Source organism: Pituophis catenifer, unplaced genomic scaffold (genome assembly GCF_029215685.1).
Source record: "Pituophis catenifer annectens isolate HBS135680 unplaced genomic scaffold, rPitCat1.0.hap2 SCAF_8, whole genome shotgun sequence".
Classification (NCBI taxonomy): domain Eukaryota; kingdom Metazoa; phylum Chordata; class Lepidosauria; order Squamata; family Colubridae; genus Pituophis; species Pituophis catenifer.
Window position 1 is genome coordinate 37,721,505 of NW_027256888.1, and position 27,317 is coordinate 37,748,821.

The window sequence follows — 27,317 nt, forward strand, 5'->3', positions numbered from 1 at the left end:
TTATATACATACACACTATTATACAATAATATTTTTCTGGCTTACATACACATTTGACTTAAGGACAGATCTTGGAAATGGAACTAAAATGAAAGAGGAAGGTGTGTTGGATATGTTTGCCACCTTGTGTTATTTGTAAAAATAATAAAGGCAGGATAATGAATGAATGTATGAATTGATTAATGAATGAATGAATTAATTAATTAATTAATGAGGTAGGCATCTTGGATGCAGTCCCAAAACAATTGGAGCACCCCCTGAACACTATCAGCACTGACAAATTCCACATCAGTCAATTGCAAAAGGCAGCTTTACTTGGAACAGGTTACATCCTGCGATGATATCTGTAACACCATCAAATATTCGCATCTCATTATCCCAGGTCCTTGGGAAGGACTTGATACTGGGAAAAAATGCCAAATCCAGTCTAAACATCTGGCTAACTGTGCAATGAATAATAATAAAAAAATAATAACTTATTCTTAAACTGGGGGTAATCTCTACACAAAATTTAATGTATTTCAAAAACTGAACTTCATATTGATTAAATTTAGCATTCAGCAGGCACGATTACGAGCTGCATAAAATTTTTCAATTTTAATAAGTCTAAGCAGTCTTAATTTTAAAATGTACATTTCTTTTTTCTTATTAAACTTCAAAAAACAAGTACAGTGCTTGCTTAACCAAATATGCAGAACAAAATTTGAGTGAGGGTTTCATTAATTTAGGATTGCAGTATTCTTGCTGTTCTAGAGTATTGATCACTCAGGTGGGGTGGTGGGAATGTAAATGGCTACTTTTCATGATGGTTCATTACTTTCCAACTGAAGAAAGCAATTGAGTTCATTATTATGATGACATTTATTTTTTCGTCCCATGTTCTGATTTATATTTGCATCCATTTTCATATATATTTAACAGTCTAACATTGAGGTTACATATAAAGATTTATCACAGATTTGATCTGGTCTTTTATGAAGCTTTGTTAGATAAAATGATAAGGCAGATCCTTAGGGTGCCAATATCTAGCATGGATGACACATGGTTAATTAAAATATTCAAACACAATGAAACCAACCTTAGAGAGTGAAATTCCACCAAAGTCAGTAAAGTATATCACCCGAAATACTAAGTATATAAAGCTTCCATTCCTTAATCCAAATAAATACTTTTAAAGTATTCAGCATTTAAGCCAATAAATCAAGAGTTGTTGTTTTCAATTATAACAATTCATTTCAGCTGCCTGTTTACTATTATGGTATAAGAGTGCATCATCTACATCTGCTGTTACCGAAGCCAAATTGTTCTTTTGAAATTATATATGGAAAGAATTAAATAGATCAGTTCAGAAAGGAGAACACTAGGAATAATACAAAAATAAAGTTATTGTTTAGCTGTAACAATATGTACAGTATGACTGAAATTAGGAAATTAGTAGGAACAAAGAAAACAAGATGAGATATCTTTTATTGTAATTTTTTACATGAACACACTGGCACACGTTAAAAATGAAATTCTATTGCAAAGAAAGAAAGAAGGAAGGAAGGAAGGAAGGAAGGAAGGAAGGAAGGAAGGAAGGAAGGAAGGAAGGAAGGAAGGAAGGAAGGAAAGAGTGTGTGTGTATATATATTATATATATATATATATATATATATATATATATATATATATATATATATGTCTCCATATACATACATAAACACACATATACACATTATATACATACAGTACACATATATATTAATCACTGTCCATTTTGAATACATAGTGGAAAGAGGAAACTTGAGAGTTCACAAGGTTGGTACTATATGAAACAAAGCTGTGACTGTATCTAAATGTTCTGCTTTGGATACCACAAAGCCTTCTCCCAGAAGATAACAGGGAAATCTGGTCATGAAGATGATGTGTAGCATCCCTAACAATACTGTGGACTATAATCAAGCAGCACTTATATGCCATGTCCTGGATAAACAGTAGTGAATGGACGTTGACGTACCTGAACGTCTCTTTTCAGAACGCTGTGACTCCAATCCATAGTACGGGATTTACTTTCTTTCTTGTTACTAGGGAAGTGAGTGCAGATCTCTTCCAACGTTTCTTCTGGCCACCCCCACACTGCCTCTCCCACGCCAGTCTTTCTCACGAAGGCGCAGGAACTGCAAAGTCTGAAACAAGGTAACATAAACATAGGAACAGAAAGGTCAGGAACAGGGACAGGAAGCCCAACTGGGCGGGCATGGATTGGAGTCGCAGCGTTCCGAAAAGGGACGTTCAGTCAAGAAAATGTACGTCAATGTCCGTTTTCCATAACGCTGCTCCTCCAATCCATAGTATGGGATCTACCCAAGCTCACATGTTCCAGGCAGGAGGCTGACTGCTTCCGGAGTCCGGTGCTGAAACCACTTGTTGTAGAACTCTACGACCAAATGAAGCATCAGCTGATGCAAAAGAATCAATCTTATAATGGTGAATAAACGAAGAGGGCGATGCCCAAGAGGCAGCTCGACAGATGTCCAAGAAAGATGCTTGAGTTGCCCACGCAGCCGTGGTCACCGCGCTGCGTGTTGAATGTGCATAAATCTTGCCAGGTAAAGGTTTAGCTGCTTTGTCATATGCTGTGGAGATGCAGGCTTTGATCCAGCGTCACACAGTTGCCATGGACACTCTCCTACCCATGGTTGAGGGATGGAAGGATACGAGCAAAGCCTCAGACAATCGAAAGGACTCTGTCCGCCTAATGTAATGCCTCAAAGTGCGCCGCACATCCAACGTTTGCCAATTTTGTTCACAACGATTTCTCGGGTCGGGACAAAAATTTGGGAGGATGAGCTCCTGTGCCCGATGAAACGTTGAGTTGACTTTAGGGATAAATGTAGGGTCCAGCCTCATGACTACCCTGTCATGATAAAAGATGCATAAATCCCTACGAATTGATAAAGCAGCCAGCTCGGAAATTCGCCGTGCAGATGTGATGGCGAGTAGAAAGGTAAGTTTAAAAGACAGAAACTTTAGAGGAATGGTACCCAGCGGTTCAAATGGTGAAGAGGTAAGTGCCTGGAGGACAAAAGGTAAGTCCCATGAGGGGTATCTATGTACTACAGGAGGAGACCTGTTAGCTGCCCCTTGCAAAAAACTACGAATCCTGGGATTCTGAGACAACGATCTATGTGGTTCACAATTAAGCACTGTGGCCAATGCCGCTACTTGACGTCTTAAAGTTGCTGCTGTAAGGCCTTTGGACAAACCTTCCAATAAAAACTCCAACACATCAGCTATATCAGCTGATGTCGGGTCCACATGGTGAGTCACACACCACTTTGAAAATGCTTTCCATGAAGCTTGGTAAATACGCTTCATTGACGGACGTCTGGCTGATTGTATGACCTCAATTGCCTTGTCAGAAATTCTGTCTTTCCTCAGCAGGACCCTCTCAAGTGCCAGACGGTTAACCTGAGCCATTGAGGCTTTGGATGGTCGATGACCCCCTGGCTGAGAGAAACCTGCTGAAGCGGAATAGTCCACGGAGGAGACACAGACAGGCTTACCAAGTCTGCGTACCATGGTCTTCGTGGCCACAGAGGTGCCACTAAGAGAATCTCCGCTCGTTCCCTGATCAGCTTCGGAATTACCTGAGGAATCAACGGAAGCGGCGGAAAAGCGTAAAGAAGTCCGGGAGGCCACCGACATCTTAAGGCGTTGACATCTTCTGCTCCCTTGCACTGGTAGCGGGTATAGTATCGAGGCAGATGCGCATTCTGTGGCATTGCAAACAAGTCCACCAGAGGGCAGCCGAACCTCTGAACAATGTCCTGGAAATTGTCTGGATGAGGACGCCACTCGGCTGGGTCCAACCGTTCTCGGCTGAGCCAATCTGCTTGTACGTTCATTATCCCGGAAATATGGTCTGCTCTTAGAGATGCCGTGTGTCTCTCTGCCCATGCCAACAGACGTTCTGCTTCGATCATAAGGGTTGAGAATGAGTGTCCCCCTCCCGATTGACATGAGCTTTGGTTGTCATGTTGTCCGTCCTTATCCATACATGCTGGCCCTCCAGCAATGGGCAGAAGTGTCGTAGTGCAAGGCGAACTGCTCTTAGTTCTAGCCAGTTTATGCTGTTGCTGCTTCTGCAGGTGACCACCGACCTTACACTATCTGATCCAACAGATGGGCCCCCATCCGACTAGACTGGCATCCGATGTTATCACAAGACAGTCGACTTCGAGAAACACACAGCCCTTCTGGAGTGCCAGTGAGGTCCACCACGTGAAAGACAAGCATACTTGAGGTGGTAGCAGAATCCGTGACTGTGATGTACTGCATCCCGATTTCTGAAATGGTAGCAGAAACAACTGCAATGATCTCATGTGCCTTCGTGCCCATGGTACTATGGCAATGCATGACACCATCTTCCCCAACAATTGGGATAGTTAGAGAAGACGAACCTTTCGTTGAGATCTTATTTGCGTCGCTAAGGACTTGATATTGTGTACTCTGTCCGGTGACAAAAAGACTTGGCCCAAGGCCGAATCTATGACCGCTCCTAAGTGCAGAAGACGTGTAGTGGGAATGAGATGGCTCTTTTTGTAATTGATGGTGAAGCTGTGGTTTTGAAACACATGGATCACTTGCTCCATGTCCTTTGTGGCTTGTTGCATCGATGATGAGAGGACTAGAACGTCGTCCAAGTAGCATAAGAGACGAATTGGGATGGTACGTAGATTCGCGGCCACCACCGCCACTAACTTGGTGAACATTCTGGGCACTGAAGAAAGCCCGAATGGCATCGCGCAGTACTGGAAATGATGGGAATTGTACTCGAACCTCAGATATTTGCGATGTGCCGGATAGATCGGGATGTGGAGATATGCCTCCCGAAGGTCTACAGATTGTAGCAGATCGTTTTGTCTGATGCACGCCAAGATCGAGCTGAGGGACTGCATCTTGAACCTTCGATACAGAATGGACTTGTTCAGGTGTTTTAAGTTCAAGATGCCCCTGTGTCCCCCCGAAATCTTGGCCACCAGGAACAGGGTGGAGTAGAAACCGGTCATTTCCTGATGTTTGGGGACCGGCTCTATCGCCCTGATGGCCAACAGGTGAGCAATTTCCTTGTCCCTCAGTTGACGATGATGAGACATCGGTGATATCGGACAGCGCACAAAACGGCTGGGAGGTGTGTCGATGAACTCTAAGCAAAGTCCGTGATGCACTGTGCGTCTGATCCACTCCTCGGAAGTGGACAAGTCCCATTGGTGGTGAAATTTTTGAAGGCGACCACCAATGGCATCTGGAGCGTGCGAGTCATTTGCCCCTTTTTGCAGATCGGAAACCTCCGCCTCTGAATGGTCTTTTGACTGGGGCTTGATTGCGTTGACGGTCTCTAAACACTTGTCTATCAGAACCTCAGTCAGATGATGTGGTATAGGAGCGTTGATTGTAGAACCCACTGGGCCCAGAGAAGTTCCAAAATGGCTGCCTCTGGCTATAAGGCACATTCCTGCATTCCGGCCTGCGATAAGAAGATGGCAAAATTTTACGCTTCTCCTTGTCTTCCACTAAAAGAGGTTCAAGAGCCGCACCAAAGAGAGAAGATGCCTTGAAAGCAGATGAAGCCAACTTCCACTTTGCTTTTTGAGTCAGCCTTCCAGTTTCTCAACCAGAAAAGCCTGCGATTAGTCACTGTCGATGCCAATGCACGAGACGTGAACTTCGCGGCATTCAGTGAGGTGTCCACGGAATACTCGGTTGCAGCTACCAACTTATTGATGTCTTGATGGACGCGTGTTTTGGTAGAAGGCAGGCACTCCTGTAGCTGACGAAGCCAGATTAACCATGCCCTATTGAAGAATGAAGTAGCTGTTGCTGCTTTTATGGCCCAAGCGGCCGTCTGATGCGCCTTCCTGAAACCCAACTAGAACTTTTTATCCTCGGACTTCAGCCGTCTAATGCATCTGTCGTGACTGCAGAGGTCGATGAAAGGTTGGCAACCGGCTCATCCACAGATGGCAAGGCCAAAAGATCCTCCAACTCTGACGCTGCACAGTAAAGTTTTTTATCTAATCCACTGGGAGCTGTCAGCGATCCGGGCTGACCAAAGGCATTCTGAACCACATCAGCAAATAATGGTGGGCATGGGATAGCGTCTTTTTCAGGTTTAGACACCTGAAACAAAGTGTCATGTTGTGCTGAAGACTGTTGGCAGTATCAGGTGGATTGGGTGTCATGCCGAATTGGGTAGTTACCTTTGCCTTATGCAAAAGTGACTTAAAAACAGAAGGCTGAAACAAACCGGTGAAGACAGGTTTCTCCGGTGGCAGATCTTCATCTTTGGAAAACTCTATATCTTCTGGGCAATCTGCTACGTGGTCAGATTCATCTGAAGACATGTATTCAACTTGATCCTTGGCAGTTTGTTTGGTAGTCGCAGAAGGACGCAATTGAGACTGCTGGCTGAGCGTTTGTAGTTGAGCGGTGCCAGCGCCTTGTTGCAGGCCAGCAGTAATAATTTTTGCCAGAGCATCAGACAAAATATATTGAAAATCCATCTGGCCCGCTGAATCATCAGGGCGAAGACCGGCTGCTGTCGGAGTAAATGTAGCCGAAGGCTCACATCTGGCCTGCAAGCGCTGGTCTGGCTGGGGCGCCAAAGGGACATGAGAAGAGACAGAATCCTGTTGACCGTCAGGTCCAGGTTCTGTTAATTGCGGGGCTCCACTGTCCACTTGCAATTGCTGAGAAGCAGAAGCTGAAGGACCTGGTTCAGCGGAGGCTTCATAACTGGCTGGCGGCCTCTTGGCACGCTTAGTTTTTTCAAATTGCTTCTCTAGCGCTTTGTGGCACCTCATCTCATCTTTATTGTGTGAAGACCAAGAGGCTGTGTTTCTTCCCTTGTGTCTCTTCGATCTAGTCTGCTTCCTTGGTTGAATAGGCGGAGTACTGGCCTCTTGCTCCGATTCAGAGGAAAGGTCATAATCAGCCATCTTAAAGTGATGGTATGTAGATAGCAGTTTGGATAGGCCAGGAGATAAGAAACCAATCTAAACAATACAAGGGCCCAGCAATCCAGGGAGCCAGGAACTACTGGTCAAAACAATAATGTCAGTACTGCCTTGTTCGTTTTCCACCTCAAGAGAAGCAGACTCAATCCAGGACTGTGGCAAGGCCAGCTAAAAAGGCTTTAATTGCCGCCTCCGCACCTTTAAACAAGTACCCCCAATAATATAAACTGCTCAATTCAAACGAAGCTTGAAATTACGCAAAGGGGCATTTAAAATGGCGGCCACCCAAATCGCTGTTTAAATGGCGGCCGCGGCTGTGACTGATGTCCTAATACAACGCTCGTCACCTTCCAAGTCCCTCAGGATCGATGGACGAAAGCCGGAACGCCTCCAAAATGGCGGCCGCCAACACAGCAGTCCCGAAATGGTGGCGCAGCAGCGAAGATCCTCCAATAGCGACTTTTTGAAGATCGAACAACCGGCTGTGCAGGAGGCATTGCCTGGACATCAGAGTATGCCGTAAATCATCAGCATTTACTCCGGAGCCGCTAATAAGGAGGAGCTGAGGCGATCGTGACTATGCTAGCTCACCAGTCAGTCAACGAAACGCCTGCGGCTAAGAGAAACACAGATCCGCCCAGCTGGGACAGAATCCGGACAGCTGACAGTAAAACGAGGGAACGGAACGGTTTGGCGCCCCAGACACGCTACCGCCCCTCTGCAGCAATCAAAATCCCTCGTAGCAGCTCCTTCCCACAATGGTTTGGAAAACAAAAATAATAAGCTAAAATAAAAGAGATCTTTGTAATCTATCCAACTGCAGAGCTAAAGAAAACAGAAGTTCCCTCAATAACTGAGTGAGAAAAACTGGTGTGGGAGAGGCAGTGTGGGCGTGGCCAGAAGAAACATTGGAAGAGATCTGCACTCAGTTCCCTAGTAACAAGAAAGAAAGTAAATCCCGTACTATGGATTGGAGGAGCAGCGTTATGGAAAACTGCCAATAATCTTCTCTGCCATCCTCACCACTCTCTGCACCACCTTCCAAAGCAATAATGCTTCCAAACCAGAGTAATGCAATATGACAGGATGCTCTCGATCGTCCCTTTATAGAAAGTGGTAAGGACAGTGGAAGGAAGATGTACTTTTCTGATGCGATGCAGAAAATGCAGGCGCTGCTGTACTTGCTTCATTGTTGAGTGACCAAGCTAACCTGCTCATTGGTTCCATATTCAGAAACCTGATGCTACTAACCACCTCCACAGTTAAATCATTAATAGACAGAGGTGTATGACTGTGCCTTTCTTTTTCTGAAATCAACAATGATTTCTTTTGTTTTTCCTACATTTAAAATGAAGCTATTTCTATTTCACAAGTTCACTAAACCCTCTATCTCCTTGCGGTATGCACACTCATTGTCATCCTGAATAAGCCCCACTACTGTTGTATCAACCTTATATTCACAATATGGTTGATGGCAAACCTTGCATGTTTCTGAAAGTGTCATATTTTTTAATGTTTAAGTAACAGTCAATTTAGATAAATTCCAATTTTTTGTTCTCAATATTAAATGATACTTCTGAGTATACAAGTGATTTTATGCTTTAAAATTGTGTGAACTAGGAAATTGATATTTAAGCTCCCCCCCCCCCCCTTAGCCATATTGGTGAAAGGTTTGATTGTGTTTAAGTTAAATTTATATTTCTTACTACAGATACTCATGGACTAGAAATTAGTTCTCACATTACTAATTTATTCATAGGAACTATGGAAAACAAACACAGTTCTGTGAAATGTCATCTCTGTTATACCAAATAGTATTTTTCTTGTAACGCTTAGATAGCCCAGTCAATTTAGATAAATTGCAATTTTATATTCTCAATACTGAATGGCATATAAATCACTGTGTGGTTTAAAACTGCATGACCTAGGAAGTTTATATTTAACCTCTGCCACTTCTTAGCCAGTGTTTAAGTATGTTTAAGTTAAAATTGTTTTCCTTAATACAGATACTTGTGGACTAGAAATTAATTCTCACATTAGCATCATTATATTTTAGTTTATCACCTGATATTTCAAAAAAAAATATTTTAGAAATTATAATCATTATTATTTAACTTTTCATTTATCTTCTTACTATGACTTTCTTAATAGTATCCCATATATAAAAATATCACCTACATTGAATTATGTTTTGGATGCTCTGCTTAACAGTACACTAATACTAATAAAACACTAGCAAATAAATCACATCAAGAAATCTTTTAAAATGAATATTTAAATAAATATTAGTTCTTAAGGCATTAATACAGAGAGGTTTGTGATTGGTACCACAGAACTATTCCTATAGATTGCTCCAAGACTGAACAGAACTCCTGCTCAAATATCTTGGGGATTAGTCCTTCATTTTGCAGGCAGGAGGAAAGCCAATGGGAAGTAGGTTGCTGAAAATGCATCGAGGAGCTCATCTACCATCATTAAATTCCTTAAGATGAGAGATGGCTACAATATACCTGCAGCTCTCAAATTACTTTAAGCCAATAACACAACTTCTCTATGAAGTGCCACTTTTCCATTTTTGCACTATTAGAATTTGTACAAAATGATTTTTAACATCAACTATCTAAATGTGTCTCTTAATGCCACCCTGTGACTAGAGACTGATTTCATGAAAGTGGAGGCTAGAGTGTCGGTGACCATGCTCAACTATTGACTCAAGCTATCTTTTTAACATGCTTTTGCCTGATTAACAATGAGTGATTTTCAGTCAACATGGAAACAGGAAATAGCAACTAAAATTGTATCTTTGAACTTCTCTGCAGATCTTGTACTTAGAGTGGATATGGTCAGGTAAAACAGTATATAGCAAACACAGAACTCCAATTGGAGCAAGCCAGGCCCCAAACATTATTGCCAGTGAATCCGACAATAACTTTGCCACCCCGGCCATACCAAACTAAACTGTACTTACATACAGAAGGCTCTTTACTCTGGCATGATATCATCTCTTTCCCTCAGGTATCCTTGAAGCCAATAAAGAAAGTAGCTGGAAAGATAATGTCCCTGTGGCTCTTGACTCAAAGAAACAGCAGATTTAGATTTCTATTTTTACTCTTGATCTATCCTTTATGCTTTTTTAATACCCCATCTTAATTATGCTGGTCTATAAAAGATTGAATTGATTAGTATCTGGTAGGCATGCTGGATTAGTTGTTGACACTTTAAAGTGGATGAGATATAGATCATTGTCAAAACATTGAACAAAATATTAATGGATAGCATTTAAGTGTTTTAAAATCATATAAAGAGTGTTTAGGAAACAGTAAAACCTCAGTTTACCTGACCTTGATGCCACATTTCTCTTATGATTTACTTAATTCATTATGTAAATAATGCAAAGTATATTATAGGCATGACTTGTGTGATATCATTATGCAAGTGGTATAATTTGTTTTATTTGTGAAATGTCATCATCATGTATGTGATACTCTTAAATTAAACTATTTAATGGCAATTATTTTCAGTTTAATTTATTGAAATAAGCATATTAAACTGACCATACTCTGGAGTATTTTGAACGTTCCTAAGCATGTGGTTGGGAGTAAGTGCTAGTGCTAACCATGTTAGTTCCTAGGTAGGATTCAGTATTTTAAGAAATGTATCCTGAAATGCTACTTAGGATGGCTGTCAAGAGAAATAATAGCTAGAAGAATAGTAATGGATGCTGAATTAGTGCGAGATGAAGACATTGAAGACATTGAAGGAAATAAATAATTGTAGCTTCCAACATTTTAGGAAGACAGTGTTTCTTGTGCATTATTTGATAATTTGGAACCACCATCTCATATTACTTTGAATACTCTCCAGGTCTTGTTACATTTTTGAGAGGAGTAGTGAATTAGACGTATACAATGCTAACTTATTCAATACAATTATCAAGTATTTTGATAGTTATTTAATCATTTGAAGGTAATGGTACAAGTGGAGTTAAATATAGACAAGGATTTATTTTACATGACAAAGTTAATTATAGTTTTTTAATATTCTAGTGATATAACCTTCTCTATATTAAGAGGGATGAGAATTAGTATATTTGGAATTAGTATAATTTTGTCCATTTGTTTAGAAAATATCAACTGGCTGATGACCTAAATGTGTTCTACTGTATGTTTGAGAAGATATCATTATCTACCTACCTCACCCAAGATACACCAAGTACTCAATCTTCCTTCACCTATCTACATCCTCCATCTTCCTCCAGGGGCCCACTTCTGGTGATCTCAGAAAAAGATGTTTGAGGTCTGTTTCAAAAGATTGGAAAAGCACCATTCCCAGATTGAGTAACTCCTTCTTGTTCGAAAGCCTGTGCTGAACAACTGGTCCACATCTTCACATGGATTTTTAATAAATCACTGATGATGTGTTATGTCCTTTCTTATTTCAGATATCATTTAGGTTCCTAACAAATCCTCCATCAGGAGCTGAATGACTACAGGCTGGTTGTTCTGACATTTGAAGCTCTAACCTCTCAAAGTTAGCTTTAAGAGGTTACTGCTGGCCCACCTGAAAGTCATCATGGATCTGCTGGTAGATCCCCTTGGAGTTTGCCTACTGAGCAGATAATGCTGTCAATATGATACTGCACTATATCTTACAACATCTAGAATCCCTGGGGACCCATGTACAGGTCCTTTTTATAGACTTCAGCTCATCATTCAGTACCATCATTCCAGAAATTCTTCACTCTAAACTAATTCAGCTCAGTGTGCCTATTCATACTTGCAAGTGGATCAGAAGCTTTCTGACAGATGGGACGTAGCAGGTGAAGCTAGGGAAAATTACATCTAGTACCCAGGTAATAAGCACAGGAACCTCTCAGGGCTGCTCTCTCCGTTGCTCTCCTCTCTCTCTGTACTAATGACTGCATCTCAAGGTAACCTTCTATTAAAGCATTGAAGTTTGCAGATAATACAATGGTCATTGGCCTCATTCAAGATTGTGATGAGTCTGCATATAGAGAGGAGTTTGAACAACTCGCCCTGTGGTGCAGCCAGAACAATTTGGAGCTGAACATGCTCAAAACTATAAAGATGACAGTGGATTTTTGGAGGAGTCCTTCTATTCTACCACCTCTTACTATATTTGATAGCACAGCTGTAGTATCCTTCAAGTTTTGGGGTTCTATAATCTCCCAGAATTTAAAGTTGGACACTTAACAATAGAACTATCATTTTAAAAGTACAACAAAGTATGTCTTCCCAGTATCAATTCATGAAGTTCACACTGCCTCAGGAGCTGTTGGTACAATTTTATAGAATAATTACTGAGTCATTTGTTCTTCTATAACTGTCTGGTTTGGTTCAGCAACCAAACAGATCCAGATACCAATGGATAGTTAGGACTCCAGAAAGAACAACTGCAGCCAGCCTGCCTTCTGTAGAAGATCTGTATATTGCGTAGGTCAGAAGGAGGGCTGAGAAAATATCTGCAGACCCCTCATATCATGGGCATAGACTGTTTTGACTTCCCCTTGGAATGCTGCTATAGGGCACTGACCCCAAAACAACTAGACACAAGGAAAGTTTCTTCCCTTGTGCCATCACTCTGCTGAACACCTAATTCTCACGGTACTGTCTAATATCTACGTACATTTACCCATGTTGCGTGGCTGTAGCATTATTATTATCGTTCCTTACTAACTCTTATTGGTATTATTATGATTTTTGTTACTCTCTTTCTTTGCATGTGCACTGAGAACTTCTCCACAGGAGAATTCTTTGTGCTTCTAATCACACTTGGCCAAATAAAGAATTCTGTTCTGTTCTGTTCTGTTCTGTTCTATTCTATTCTATTCTATTCTATTCTATTCTATTCTATTCTATTCTATTCTATTCTATTCTATTCTATTCTATTCTATTCTATTCTATTCTATTCTATTCTATTCTATTCTATTCTATTCTATTCTACCCTACCCTACCCTACCCTACCCTACCCTACCCTACCCTACCCTACCCTACCCTACCCTACCCTACCCTAGTTTGTATATATATATATTTTAGAGCAGGGCTGTCAAACTCATGGCCTGTGGCTGGATGCGTCACACGCTGGCAATGCCCATGACCAGTTTAGCAAAGGAGAAAACAGTTGTGATCCGTCACATGACGCTGCCATGGCGCTGCGAGTTTGACATTCCTGTTCTACAGATACAATTTTTCCCTATTTTAAGAGGCATGAGAATTATTGTATTTGAAATTAGTACAATATTGTACATTTGTTTAGAAAATATCATACTAGTAACTTATTGTTAGCTTGGAAACATTTTATAGTAGCAATATTTTATATAATAGTTTTCATGGCACAGGAAATATGCTGCATATAAAATGTATTTTTTTCCTGTTTATTTAGAATCAAGTGCATTAAACTAAATGTTATGCTTTGAACTATTTTGATAGTATGTCATAAGACACTGGGTGTTCTTTGCCACTTTTAAAATGCCTTCAATTTCCAGGAAGGTTCAGTCCCTCTAAATGCAACTTTGATGTTATGATTTTCTCAACAGGCACTGCTCAGTCCACCCTATGTTGGAATACTGCATATCATGATGAGGATCTAATCCTGATTGGAGATACTGAATGCCACGAAAATACAAGTAAATAAGAATAAAGATAATGATATAAGTAAATAATAGTAAAATGCTGCTTCGCACGTTTATTACAATTCAGTAACCTTATATTATCTTTATGATAAAAATTGGGTTTTAGCACTTAAACTTACAATTTAATATATAGTTTTACAACAGGAAATTATTGTCTGAATTGTCTTGCTAGGAAATTATGCCAGTAAAAAATAAGTGTGTCCTGAAATACAGTGCTAGAATTAAGATTAGGAATCTGCTACGGTATATTTTGACCTACTGATCAATAACTTTCAAATGCCTATTGACTTAGATAACATATACAGTCCATAGAAACATTTTGAATATTGTACATGTTTATTGCACTTTCTCTAGAATATAGTAACAATTCTGTTTTCAACATCTTAATAACGCATGATCTTACCACCAAAATTCAAAAGCAAAATGCCTTCTGATTTTTCACATTTTTTTTAACAAATAACATAAATAATGATTGCAATAAGTGTCTGGGAAACAATCGTTGTACAGGCAAATACCTTTCAATAACCTTGAGTATTTCCATTTGTATACAAGATTCTATAGGATCAGTTGTTATAAAGTATTTTGCATGACAATTATGTTTTCCTTTTTCAGTTGGAATGTTAATTTTGTGAAGAATACACAAAATCTATTTTGGGGGGATAGTTTCAGTATTTCTGTGAAAAGAAGTCTTTTCTGAAACTTAACATGTTTGCTTGTAACTTGTTAGTCCATTTCCATACACACACACACACACACACAAACATAATATGCACATACTCTGTGTGTGTGTGTGTCTACATGCATATATACATGCATATATAAAAACATATATGAAATATGGTGGCTCAGCAGTTAAAGATGCTGAGATTGTCAGCTGGAAAGATTTGAGACCCGAATATCACACAAGGGGGTGAGTTCCCATTACTTGCCCCAGCTCCTGCTTTGAAAGCATGTAAATGTGAGTAGATAAATAGGTACCACTTTGTAGGAAGGTAACAGCTTTGACGTAGAGTCATGCTGGTCATATGCCTATGCAAGTGTCTTTGGACAATATTGGCTCCCTCAGCTAAGGAAAAGAGATGAGCACCTCCCCTTACTGTCAGAAATGACTGGATAGGAAAAACCTTTACACATATCATGCACTTAGGCAGAAGAAAAGTAATTCTACTGAGTATAAAATCCAGTACAACATAGAAAATTTTATAGTATTGTCCAGGCCAAGGTCAGCTCAAAATTTAGACAGTGTTGAGATATGACCTGGGACTTCATAAGGTATCAGAGATCACATATTGCAGTCTGAAATAACTATATTCCTTCTAGTAAAAAGCCATTCCTGCTATTAAGATTACAGTTGCCAACTATGTGCTACATTTTAATTCAAATGTAGATATAATCCTAATTGTAAACAAAGTCAGCCGATATTGCCACTTGTAGGGGTTATAAATTTAAAACTGAAATACCCATACACACACTATAATTATTTTAGACCAACATTTCCCCCCCCCCCCAAATTTATGTTGATTTTCTAACAGAAAATAAGATTAATCACTAAAAATAACATTTTAAGAATGGATATAGAGCCATTAAAATCTACATGGATGGTTATTAAGATCTGTATTGATTTTCATTTATTTATTAAATTGATCTTGCCTTTCATGACTATATTATCATAGTTCTTGATTCTTATAAAATGATATCGTGGATCATAATGACCTATGCACTATAGATGAAACTTAACCAGCTTTTTTGGGGTGAGGTTGTACTTGGAATTTGTTTCTTGTTTAGGTCCATAATTAGGCTTTATAGTTTGTGTAGAAATAGAGAAAAATCAGAACATGTTTAATAGTAACAAACTTAAACTCAGGAATTGTAACAGTAAAAGGAATTGATCTTTAATCTCTGAGAATCACTATGAGGATAATCCACTGTGAGACTTTTGTCCATTTTATAATTTAAACTATGCTTCAATAATAATATTTTAATACTGTACTGTAAAGAAAATGAAATTGATTTGAATTCTTGTTGACTTAATGTTAGTTTTGTATTTGAATAATATTTATAAGAGAATTTTCACTACTAATTTATTACTGAGGCAGATTCAACATTTTCTCAAATGAACTTGATTTCTGGTTAGTACTATACAGAGTTGTCATTTCATATGCTAATTATAATGCACTTTCATTGTTGTTACTATGTTGTTTCTTTATTTATATTTTATTACTATTGTTTTCAAATTTTAAAATAAATGGGAAAGACTACAGTACAGAAATTCATAAATGTTCACTATATCCAGAACTAAATTTAATAAAAGGGAACATAAAGATTTTTTTTTACAGTTTTAAAATTTTAATATAACAAAAAAAGAGTGAGGTCATAAGCATCTGGGAATAGATGTTAATAATCTTTTCCTACCATGAGTGAGTTTTCATGTCTTAGAATATTTGACAAGAAATTCATCTGTGGGTAGTTTCTGACAATAAGAAAGTCTCCTGTGAAATGGGTGGGTTGATAATATATCCCAAATATATGATTACTCTGGCTTAGTTTTTCTGTCTGGAAATACTGTTTCTTTTATGCTATTTATTCATACCCACCATAATAAAAATGTACTTGGTAATTTACAACCAAGGTTATACAGTAAAATAGCTATGTAAAAACTAAATAAAAGTGTAAAGCAAACTAAAAATCCACCTAATGCATACAAATTTAACTCATAACCAATGGCATCACTTTGCACCCCAGAGATTAGTTTTTGATAGAAAAAGCACTCATATTAAGACCAACCATATGGAGGAGGAGAAGATAGCAAAGGCTTTTTTACAGTTCCTACATGCTAACAGAAAACAGTGTATATTTGCCTCCATTCCTTTGATTTTCCCAAATTGGGGGACCACTAGCAAATTCCTCTGATTTACATAAAGGAGTTCTTTTTTTTCCTTCCATTCAATCATGCCCAATTCTCAGAGACTGCCTGGACAAGTCCCTGTAGTTTTCTTGGCAAGGTTTTCAGAAATAGCTCACAGTCTCCCAGTTTCTAGCTCTAACCACTGCACCAAACTGGCTCTTGCATGAATAGGACAGGTCAAAATCTTTTGCAAAAGATGCTCCTCCACATATTCCAGTACCAGTGTTTCAAAGAGCCAAATCAGCACTTTAAACTGTACTCAGAAGCTGATGGGAACCAGCTCAGGTTCTGGAGAACAAGTGAAACTTGTACATATTGGTGAATATCAATCAGCAAATGAACTGTGCATTCTGAACCAATTAAACTTCTAAGTGGTTTTTTGAAAGTCTCATATAGAATACATTATGATGAGATATGAGTTATTTTTGCAAGATCCTGTTTAATTTATGTGTGCATTGTTATGTATGCCACAAAACCTTTACCAGAGTGACCCATTTCCTTACTTTTGTAGATTTTATATACTAATATTTTTTTAATCAAATATTCACTTGCCTTGTCTGGGAATCTTTTAACTTTAAACTCGAAAAATGTATAAATTTTACTTTTCATGTATGTTTTCTTGCATGTGATACTAGTCTGAAATCTTCTAATTTTGTAGTGCATTGTTTGGTTATTATTAGCTTTCCTAAAAGTGATGTCATGGAACCTTTTCAACTAGAAACTTCTAAGACTGCTTGTTGCTTAATTCATCAATTTTAAACATGGTTGGATTTTTTTCCCAAGTATTTATGCAGTGCCCTTCAAATTTTAACCTCTCTTGTCTGACACACCCAAGCATTAGGATCTAAAGCTATTTTGCTGGTCTTGCATATATAATATATGGCATTTCTGGATATAATATTTTGCAAGTTCTTGATTTTTACCTTTTTAACTAGTAAACAGTTTGGACAATCTTTGTTGTTAATGCTGTTATACTTAATGCCTATAGTATCTGCCAGCTGACTGCTTTATCGGGATTGGCATGGTTCAGATTCTATTGATTAAACAGTGTTAGCAATTGGAACCCCGGAAGTGCACCTTTTCTGTCCAAGTGCCTGCCCTCTGGAATAAGGTTTCCCCTGAAATTTGAATGGCTTCCACCCTAATGCTACTTTGAGGGACTTTATTCTTTGCCCAGGACTTTGGAGGGGACAATTAAGGCTCCTTTCTTCTTTTTCTCCATTTTTCACACTTTTAGATTAGCGTCTAAAACTTCAGTAGCCTCTGTGTATTCACTAGCTTCAATTGTATATGCATAGCTGAATTTTGGCTAGCATTAAATGCAATTTAGTATCAATTTATACATTGTACCAAGTAAAATTTCACATTATTCAAATTTGCACTAATCTTGACCTACCTGTATTGAATTGACTTTGATCTCTGATCCTAAAATTCCTGATCTTAAAGAGCAATCACATAAGTTGTTAATATAAAATATATGAATTTCTTATGAATGACGATATATTGTATTAATGCATCTGAATATCCCATGGGTTGTATAACTTGGGAGCATATTAATTCATAGTAATATAAGCAAAATGACTGACAGCTGTCTATATAGGCAGAGAAAAAAGAGTTTATCTACTATTAACAACTCAATTGAATGTAAACAATATATAACAAAATCTGAAGACATATGTAATTCTATATAACTTTTATATTTTTTATTTTTTTACATTGTGTTTGTGTGTGTGTGTATGTCAGTGAATGAGAGAGAGGGGATTGTTTTGTATAATAAAGCTTGGAAATAGATAGCCACATGGATATAGGTATATAGAATATTAATAATAAACAACAGAAGTAACAAAGTATCTCTTAATACAATCTAGTCCTTTAATTGTTGAATATTCAACAACCATATTTTTATGCAAAACAAATCTCATGACAATAAAATAAAAAAGCCTGTCTTCAGATTCTGTTCAGCTATTCAAAAATTAAATTAGTCATTTACATTATATTGGAATTTGTTACTCCTCTTTCATAGAACTAATTATTTTGGCTGAGTCCGAACCCCTGCTCAATGCAGGAAAACAAATTAAAGTTACTTCATAAACTACTATCTAACTCTACTTAAACATTACCACCATTTCTCTGAGCAATTAATTTTAGTATCAAGTTGCTTTTTGTACTATAAATCTAATTGTAATGTTTACCTAACAGTCAATATTTTTTTCAGCATAGGAACAATGGGACCTATGTCTTTAGCATGCCCCTGATTTTCTGATATCTTTCCTTTGTAAATTATTTTACTTTTTTGTGGATGCCTTGTTAAAATAACATTAAGATTCAGATTTTTTTTCCCTGAGTCACTAGAAGAGAAAACCACAAGTACTTTGTAGCTGTAGTAGATATACAGGAAGTTCTCAGTTAATGTTCATTGTAACGTTCAAAGTTACAATAGCACTGAATCTGTGGTGTTTATGACCAGTTTTGAGGTTCCAGCCATCCTAGCATTCTGGCAGTCTCGTGATTATGATCTAGGCATTAGGCAACTGGCTCATGCTTACAGTGATTTTCATTTCATTTCATTTTATTAAATTTGTATACCGCCCTACTCCCGAAGGACTCAGGGCGGTGAACAGCCATAAAATAAAACATATAAATACAAAATTTAAAATAGAGATAAAACAAATTAAATAAATTTGGCTGAACCATTTTAAAACCCCAATAATTTAAAACCAAATTTAAAATTCCCATTTAAAAGAGGAAAAGTTTAGGTCAGGCCGGCTTGCTGGAATAGGAACGTCTTAAGCGTGCGACAGAAGGTACGCAGATCCGGAATCCTCCGTATCTCGGGGGGGAGCTCGTTCCAGATTGCAGCACCCGTGTTCACATGTTCTCAATCTGCTTCCCAAAACCAAATTCATTGAGGAAGCCATCAGAGAAGATCATAAGTCACTTAGATATATCTTCCTGACCTGCGTATCCTCTCCAAGATGCTTTGTTCTCTTGCCTTACCTCACTGGCCATCCACACTTCCTTGCACACCATTGCATACCCAGAGCCTCACTAAATTTGCACTCCATCTCTCTAGCCATTTGCAATTTTTTTGCACCTTCCCTGAGCCTCTCACACCACATATGCTCCTTTTCCATCCAGCAGTAACCACTGCAGCCCTGCCACAGTCCTGCCACATTTTCCCCAAACCTACTTGGGTTCTCACACTCTCCCTCACCTGGTAATAGACCCAAAGCCCCTGATATTCTTCCACTGTACCTCTCTTCCACCTTCAAACAACCCCACTCAGAGCCTTGTTGCACCTATCTCACCACCTACATACCCTTCCTGAGCATCACTGCATTCCCAGCACACCTCTCCCACCACTCATCCATCCTTGAGTACCTTCTCCCACTGGCAACAACCACCCCAAGCTTTGCTGTATTTGTGCCACCTGTGGTCCTCCTTGGATCCTCTCCCATCTGGTAGCAGCACTTACCTATCTGCCAGCCTGCTTGCAAATTGCCTGGGACTTGCAACTTCCTGCTCACTTCCCCACTGACTTTGGTTGTTAAAAGTGACAGAAAGTTGCAGAGGTGCTTGCTTAATGACCCACAATCCTCACTTAGTGATAGCAATGGGGAGTGCAAGGATTGCCAACCCAAGAATTGATTATCATCCGGTTGCACTTACGTCCATCATTATGAAATGTTTTGAAAGGCTGATAAAGGACTTTATTGTATCAACCTCCCTCCAGTGTTTGCTTACCACTTCAATTTGCTTACCATCCAAATCATTCCACGGAGGATGCTATTTCCTCTGTTCTCCATCTGAGCTTGGCACATTTAGAGGAAAGAGATACTCATGTGTGAATACTATTTGTCATCTTCAATTCAGCATTTAATATGATCATTCCTCAGCATTTAATAGACAAACTGGGCCATTTAAGATTCAATACTCCTTTGTGCAATTGAATTCTTGATTTTCTCAGTGATGGGCCCCAGTATGTGTGAGTTGGGACTAATATTTCTAATACCATGTTCTTAAGGACAGGTTCTCCTCAGGGCTGTGTTATTGTTCAGCCTGCTGACCCATGACTGTTGTGCAAGGTTTGCTACCAACTACCGTATATTGTGAATTATTCAGATGATACAACAGTGGTGGGCCTTATTCAGGATGATAATGAAGATAATTACCAGGAGAGAAGGTAAAGGATTTGATTAGTTGGAGTAATAAAAACAGCCTAGTTTTAAATGTAGGAAAAACAAAAGAGATCATTGTCAATTTCAGAAAAGACAGGCACATCCATACACCTCTGTGTATTAATGATTCAACTGTGGAGGTGATTAGTAGTATCAAGTTTCTGGGTATTCAGCTGATAAGCAGGTTAGCTTGGTCGCTCAACAGTGAGACACTGGTGAAGGGGGCACAGCAGTGCCTGCATTTTCTGCATCATATGAGAAGAGCACATCTTCCTTCCTCTGTCCTTACCACTTTCTATAGAAGAACAATTGAAAGCATCCTGTCATATTGCATTACTGTGTGGTTTGAAAGTATTACTGTTTTTGGACAGGAAAGCTGTGTAGAAACCGATGAGGACAGCAGAAAAGATGATTGGAAGTTCACTTAACTCTGTCCAGGACATAGCATATAAGGGCTGCTTGACCAGGGTCTGCAGTATTGTCAGGGATGCTACACATCCTTTCCGTGATTGGTTTTCTTTGTTACCTTCTCAGAGGAGGCTTCGTGGTATCTGAAGCAGAACAACTAGATTCACTAATAGCTTTGTACCATATAATATCAACCTTGTTAACTCTCAAAACTCTTTTTTCCACTATGTATTCAAAATGGACTAATATATTTATATGTATGTGTGTGTCCATACAGTGGAAATTCTGGTACAAATTTCTATTGTACATGCAAATGCATTAGATAAACATTAAGTTACCATATAATGTCTAAGCTGTAATTTCACACAAAACCACCTCCAAGGTTTATTTTAAATCTATAATAAAGACAAGGAGAATTGAATTTATTTTTCTAGTATTCTTAAAAGAATTGATGTCTATTTTGTATTTAAATTAGTGTAGATCTAGTTTTACTAAAATGGCAATAATTAAACAGGCAGTAAAAAGCCATAATGAATTTATAGGACTTGCTAAAATAAGTAAAGTTCTTGATACAAGTATAGGAACATTGTAGGTTATTTTTTTTAGAATATCAATTTTATAAAGATAAATCAGTACAAAAGAATATTGATTTTGAGACAGAGATGCCACTCACTTAAAATATCCATTGTACGGTAGTATTTTATGAATATGGTGCTAGATAACCCCAAGCACCAAATATTATATCAAATTTGGTCTTGTAGTCTTTTGTATAAATTAGTACACTTTTCAAATTCTTCATATGTCAAAGAACTTTTAAGGAAAAACTTTAGAGAATGGTCATTTAGATTCTAATGGCCACTGCAAAATTACATTTGATTATTAAAGATTCCAATTTTTAAAGACACAATATTTATTACGTGTCATTTTATTCTAGATGATGAAAGCTTATTAACAGTTCAATAGACAGCTACTGTATTTTTCTGAGTATAAGATACACCTTCTTCCCCCCCCAAAAAAGGTGAAAATCTGGGTGAGTCTGAATGTAGCCCCGCCCAGCCTCGCAAACGGAGATATCAGAGGCTGAAAGAAGCATCTGAAAAAAAGCCTCTGAAAGGCTTTTATCTAAAATAATATGGCAAGCAACAAAAGAAGAATCAGTAAAGATTCTAACCAAACTATGTTAACAAATCTGGAGAATGACACAATAACCAACAGATTGAAGAGGTTAATCTTACATACCAATACCAAAGAAAGGAGATTGAACAGAGTACAGATAGTCCTTCAGAATAAAAGCCTCTGAAAGAAGCTTCAGAAAAAAAGCCTTTTTTTTCTGAAGCTCTGTTTCAGAGGCAGAAACTCCATTTTTTCTGAAACAGAGTTTCAGAAGTTTCAGAGGTAGAAAAAAAAGCAAGGCACAGAGCTCACAACCAATGAACTTGTTGCTAAAATTCACCTCTGGAAACAGCTGATTGGGGGTATTCCGGGAGGCCGATCCACCCATCAATCAGCTTTTTTCTTATTCTCCTCCCCAAAAACTAAAGTGCATCTTATACTCCGGTGTGTCTTATACTCCGAAAAATATGGTAATAAAGTATAAATTTCTTTGGTTTTCCACTTTAATTCATCAACTGTTAAAAGGAGAACAGTCTTTCAGGTGCTTTCCTTTTAACATGAAGCTCTAGCATGTTTTGGATTCAGTTTTATAGCTATAAAATTTGCTACAGTAATTGCCAAATAATAATCTTTATTATTATTTTTTTCAGTATGATTTTCAAATTTTCTCTATGCCAGCTTGAAAAGAAACACCTTTTCCATATAACAGGATTCTGTTTTGGGGGGCGTTTTTTGTTGTTGTTCTTATTGTTGTTAATGCTACTCCCTTTCCTTTTTTCTGATGATAAAATGTTTTGTCCAGGAATTTTAGGAAACTGAAACTCATTAAAAAAACAGATTTTAGCACTGCAAATCCCATTATCATTCTATGTGTTGTGACCTTAGTGAAGAAAGCAAGAAGATTGTCAATATTTACAAAATTGTTTCATTTATAAGAGTATGTGAATGCTAAGAGAAACCATATGGAAATGAATATAAATATATAGAGGTAAACAAGCTAATATTAATTTTACTTTGCTTTGTATGATTGTATGGATGTTTTTCTTGTGTTTTATGGCTAAAAAACAACAGATGACTAAACATTAAATAAAACATCATTTGAAATCCTTAGTAAGAAATAGAAATTACTCTCGCCTTCTGGTGAGATGACAGAATCATGAAAATGACTATAAAAATATACATGTACATTGTAGAAAATTAACATGCTATTCTCCTTTATCACATATTATCATATGTGATATAGCAGTAAAACAGAAACATATATTTATATAGGCACCTACATGTATCCTTAGCGGAAACTATTTAGAAATTAATTATCCTCCATATGTTATCTTTATAAAAATCATTTTCATCATACTTTAGAATCAAGATAAGATTAATTTTTACAGGGATTTGCAATCATGCCAAGGACTTCACTTGCTATTGAATTACATGCTACAAGGGAAGAAATCTCCAAAATGGAAAATAAGTGAATAAGGTCAGGGTGAACACTAATTTTATCTAAATAAAATAAAATTTATATGATTATTCTCTTTGTATTTATTTGTGTATTTATTATTTTATCTAACAAACTAATAATTACAGTATAAGTAATTATTACTAGCAGTTTCTGGAGGACTCTGTAACCACACCAAGGCAACAGGGATGAGATGCATGCAGCACTAGGGGATCTTATTATAAAGGGCATGCGCTTTAATCAGCCTTAACTGACATATTCCTCATTTCTATTTCTTTTGGCAAATTATGGTAGGCAGTTGGGAACTCTTTTTTTATACATAGTGTAGCATTGCATCTGAATCAAAAACAGTATGTTAACCTGGCTGTGCTCTCTCAAACCACGTTAACTGTATAACTTAATTTGAAATGAGTGTGTTTCAAACAAAAAGTAGTCAACCTTAGCTACAGTTTATTAATTGGAATGAAATATGAATTTAAGATTAAGCTTCTATATTTACAGCCACAACAGGGGCAGATGGAGGCCCAATCCAGGACACTGTGGCTATTATTGTCATAGAAAGCCTTAATTTACTGATGATCAAATACAGTAATGAATTAAATAAGCATGAGCTGTATACCATATTTAAAGAGCTAGTGAGTGTAATAACTTAGGTTGATAAATAACCATAATGGTTTACAGGATATATGATTCAAACATTAATTTTTTGCTTTATGTTCACCTAGAACTACTTGCGTAAGTATTTAGTTCTGTGACTTATGTACTACACAGGAAGAGTTATTTCTTGTTAATAATATATAAAGATAGTACAAATTGCTTTGCCAGCATTAGATGGTCTCTCTCTAATATTCCATTATACTGGAAGTCTTTCCAGTTAGCATAAGAACAATTCATTTTATTTCATAAATTTGTTTTATTAACACAAAACTAAATCTTTTGAGTCTACAGTCTTAGCAAGAACAATAGAGCTTGACCAAAAATCTAAAGCCCTAAAGGTGATTAGAAGAATAGATATAAATTTAAAATAATATACTTTATTACAGTTTTAAATGTAATAGCTGCAAAATAGCTATATCATGTAGGCAGAGAATACTCTTACTTATGTCCAAGAATTTTGATACTATTGGAGAAAATAGTATTTGTATTTTTTATGGTTTGTAACAGTATCCTAAGTCAATGATAGAATTGTTGCATAGTTTTCACAGAATAAAATAGATAAGTGCTAACTGCCAAATTAGGAGTGTAGCTCCTGAAAGCATTTAAGCAGGGCATTTATTGAACAAAAACAGATAAAAATACTGTACATCCAACACTGCGCTGTTGTAATTGGCTTTGACAGCTGTTTGGCACTGTTATGCCTAACTCTAGATCTTGTTTTTTTATACAGCTTATATGAGTAAGAGCAGGTGTTTATCAGTAATGGAACTTTTGAGTTTGGCCCATAAATCCACAAAAACTATGTACAGATGCTATTTAGAATTTCATCTCTTAGGGGTTATAAAACCAGACAGTGATTTACTGTCCCATCTCTAGAAAAAGTATCAGGTAAAAAAATAAAGTTCATAAGATTGGAGCTGGCCATGAATGATTTTAGACAAACATGTAGGATATATTATAAGAATGATAATCAAAAGAATTAAGAAATTTAATGAATGGTGAGCATATTAGTGCCATATAGATAAATGATAAAAAGACAGGTGCAACCTGATAGTCTTTTCAAATCACCATAAAGAGTTTATAATTGCAGTGGGTTGATTCCTTTCTACATGTATCTTTTTTCAGTTTTTATGCTAAGTATACATTTATATAATTTTCTAGATCTGTTAAAAATTGATTTCTCATCAAATTCCATAATGACTTTAACCCTATTGCCAACTTCAGCCTAGAATTACCAAACAAGTATTCTTCTGTAGCTCTGCCCCTAAGAGGGCCGCTATAGTCCAGGTCCCTCTTCCTTTTCTCCAGGCAACTAGACTCTTCCCCATTTTCAGTCACTCACTTGACTCCTCAGTGTCTCTCCCACTGCCTCTCGCTCTGACCTTCGCCCACCGGCGATTGCTTGTCTGCTCGTGCCACCAGCTCAGCTCAGCTCACCTCTGCCAGCCTATGCCACATCCACCTCACCTCTTGTTACTAGCTTGCTCACTGTGGTCACTGGATTGCTCACTTGCCAGACTCAGGTTGCTTCCACCATCCTCTGGCATGTCTGCCTCCCTCTGGTCACTGGCTTGATGACTTTGGTTACTGGCTCATTCACTTGCCTGGCTGCCTTTTCTTTATTACCTGTCATATTTTACAATTAGGTCCTCTGATGTACTAGTTCTTTTCCTTTTATTTTGAATGTATCTTAATCTTTTTGTTATTTTTAGCATCCTTTGCTAACCTTGTCTTACTCTAAACTTTTGTCTTCCTAAAACCATCTGCTTGTAAGTCTCCTTTAATGACTTAGCCTTGTTTCTCTTTTCTATATCTCTCTTTGTTTTCAGACCCTCACTCAGGATTTTGTTTAACTATGTTGGCCTCTTCTGCTATCCTATTATAATTGTTTGCTTTTAGTATTTCCTTCCATTGACCAACATTAAATCTGGTAGTTAATCTTCTTGTATTCCTTCACTTTTGAAGAACAAAGTTGTCAGCAAGATCCAGAATAGTCTTTATGTCATGCTTGGCAAACCTCTCATTAAATGTCATGAACTTGTGTTCATGCCTTTTTAGAAGGTCTACATTTCAATTTATGAACAGGAATAGATATTCTTAACATACAGTGCATGATCATCTTCACTCTCTTCCCTTCCCTTTCATTGGAATAATATGACTTTTAATTACTTTTTTCTAGTCATGACAGACATTCCACCAAGTCTCCATTACAGTTATTCAATAGTATTTGCCTTTCTAAATATATAAGTATAAAATATATCTTTTCAGAGGTTAAGCCTTCAGCTTTGATATGCAAGTCCCAGTTTTGCAATTTTTTTCAAATTATTTCCTCCATCCTAATAGCACAACATCAATGAATCAGACATTCTTCTTTTTGATTACTATTATATCAACAATATAACAGTATATATAACAATATATAAATCAAAGTTCTTGTCTATTCGGATTTTAAAATTCCACAAGATCTTAATACATTTATTTTCTAAAACCTTAACTTGATGGTCTTGCTTGTTCTTGCTACATTCAAATCCAAACTGCCGACAAAGTTTTCAATGAATAATTTTAGCAACTTGAAATTTTGTTGCAGTGACTGATCAAATGGTCAATAGTTTCATCCTTTCTCATCCTGTATTAAATTTCAAATATTAAAAATTGTTAACAATTATTTCTTAAGGTAGATTTGAATTTGTCATTTTGAATATTTCTAGGAAACAGTGATTGTTGATCTGTAAATATAGTATTGTTATATTTCCCTCCTTGCCGAGAATTGTTTTTGGGCTGGGGATAATGTATAAGCTGAAGTGTTGATAGTTTATGCTATTGATCAGTTTGGAAAAGATACTAGTCCAACTTCAAAGATCCCTGGGAATCAGAAAGTGAGGACTAGTGCAATGGGAGGGGAACAGAGTGGTAGTTTTTCAACAGTACCCATTTTTGCAGTGGAGTAATT

The 27,317-nt window shown here is 37.5% G+C and overlaps 1 protein-coding gene across 1 annotated transcript in view; it reads left to right on the forward strand.

Annotated features, from left to right (window-relative positions):
- Nucleotides 1–7,299: 7,299 nt before the first annotated feature.
- Nucleotides 7,300–27,317, forward strand: part of LOC139320712 (teneurin-3-like) — a 157,955-nt gene continuing 137,937 nt past the window's right edge. Inside the window, exons 1-2 of the mRNA XM_070949146.1 lie at nucleotides 7,300–7,510; nucleotides 13,555–13,644. Of these exons, the coding sequence (XP_070805247.1) occupies nucleotides 7,300–7,510; nucleotides 13,555–13,644 (301 nt within the window). The remainder of the gene's footprint in view (nucleotides 7,511–13,554; nucleotides 13,645–27,317) is intronic.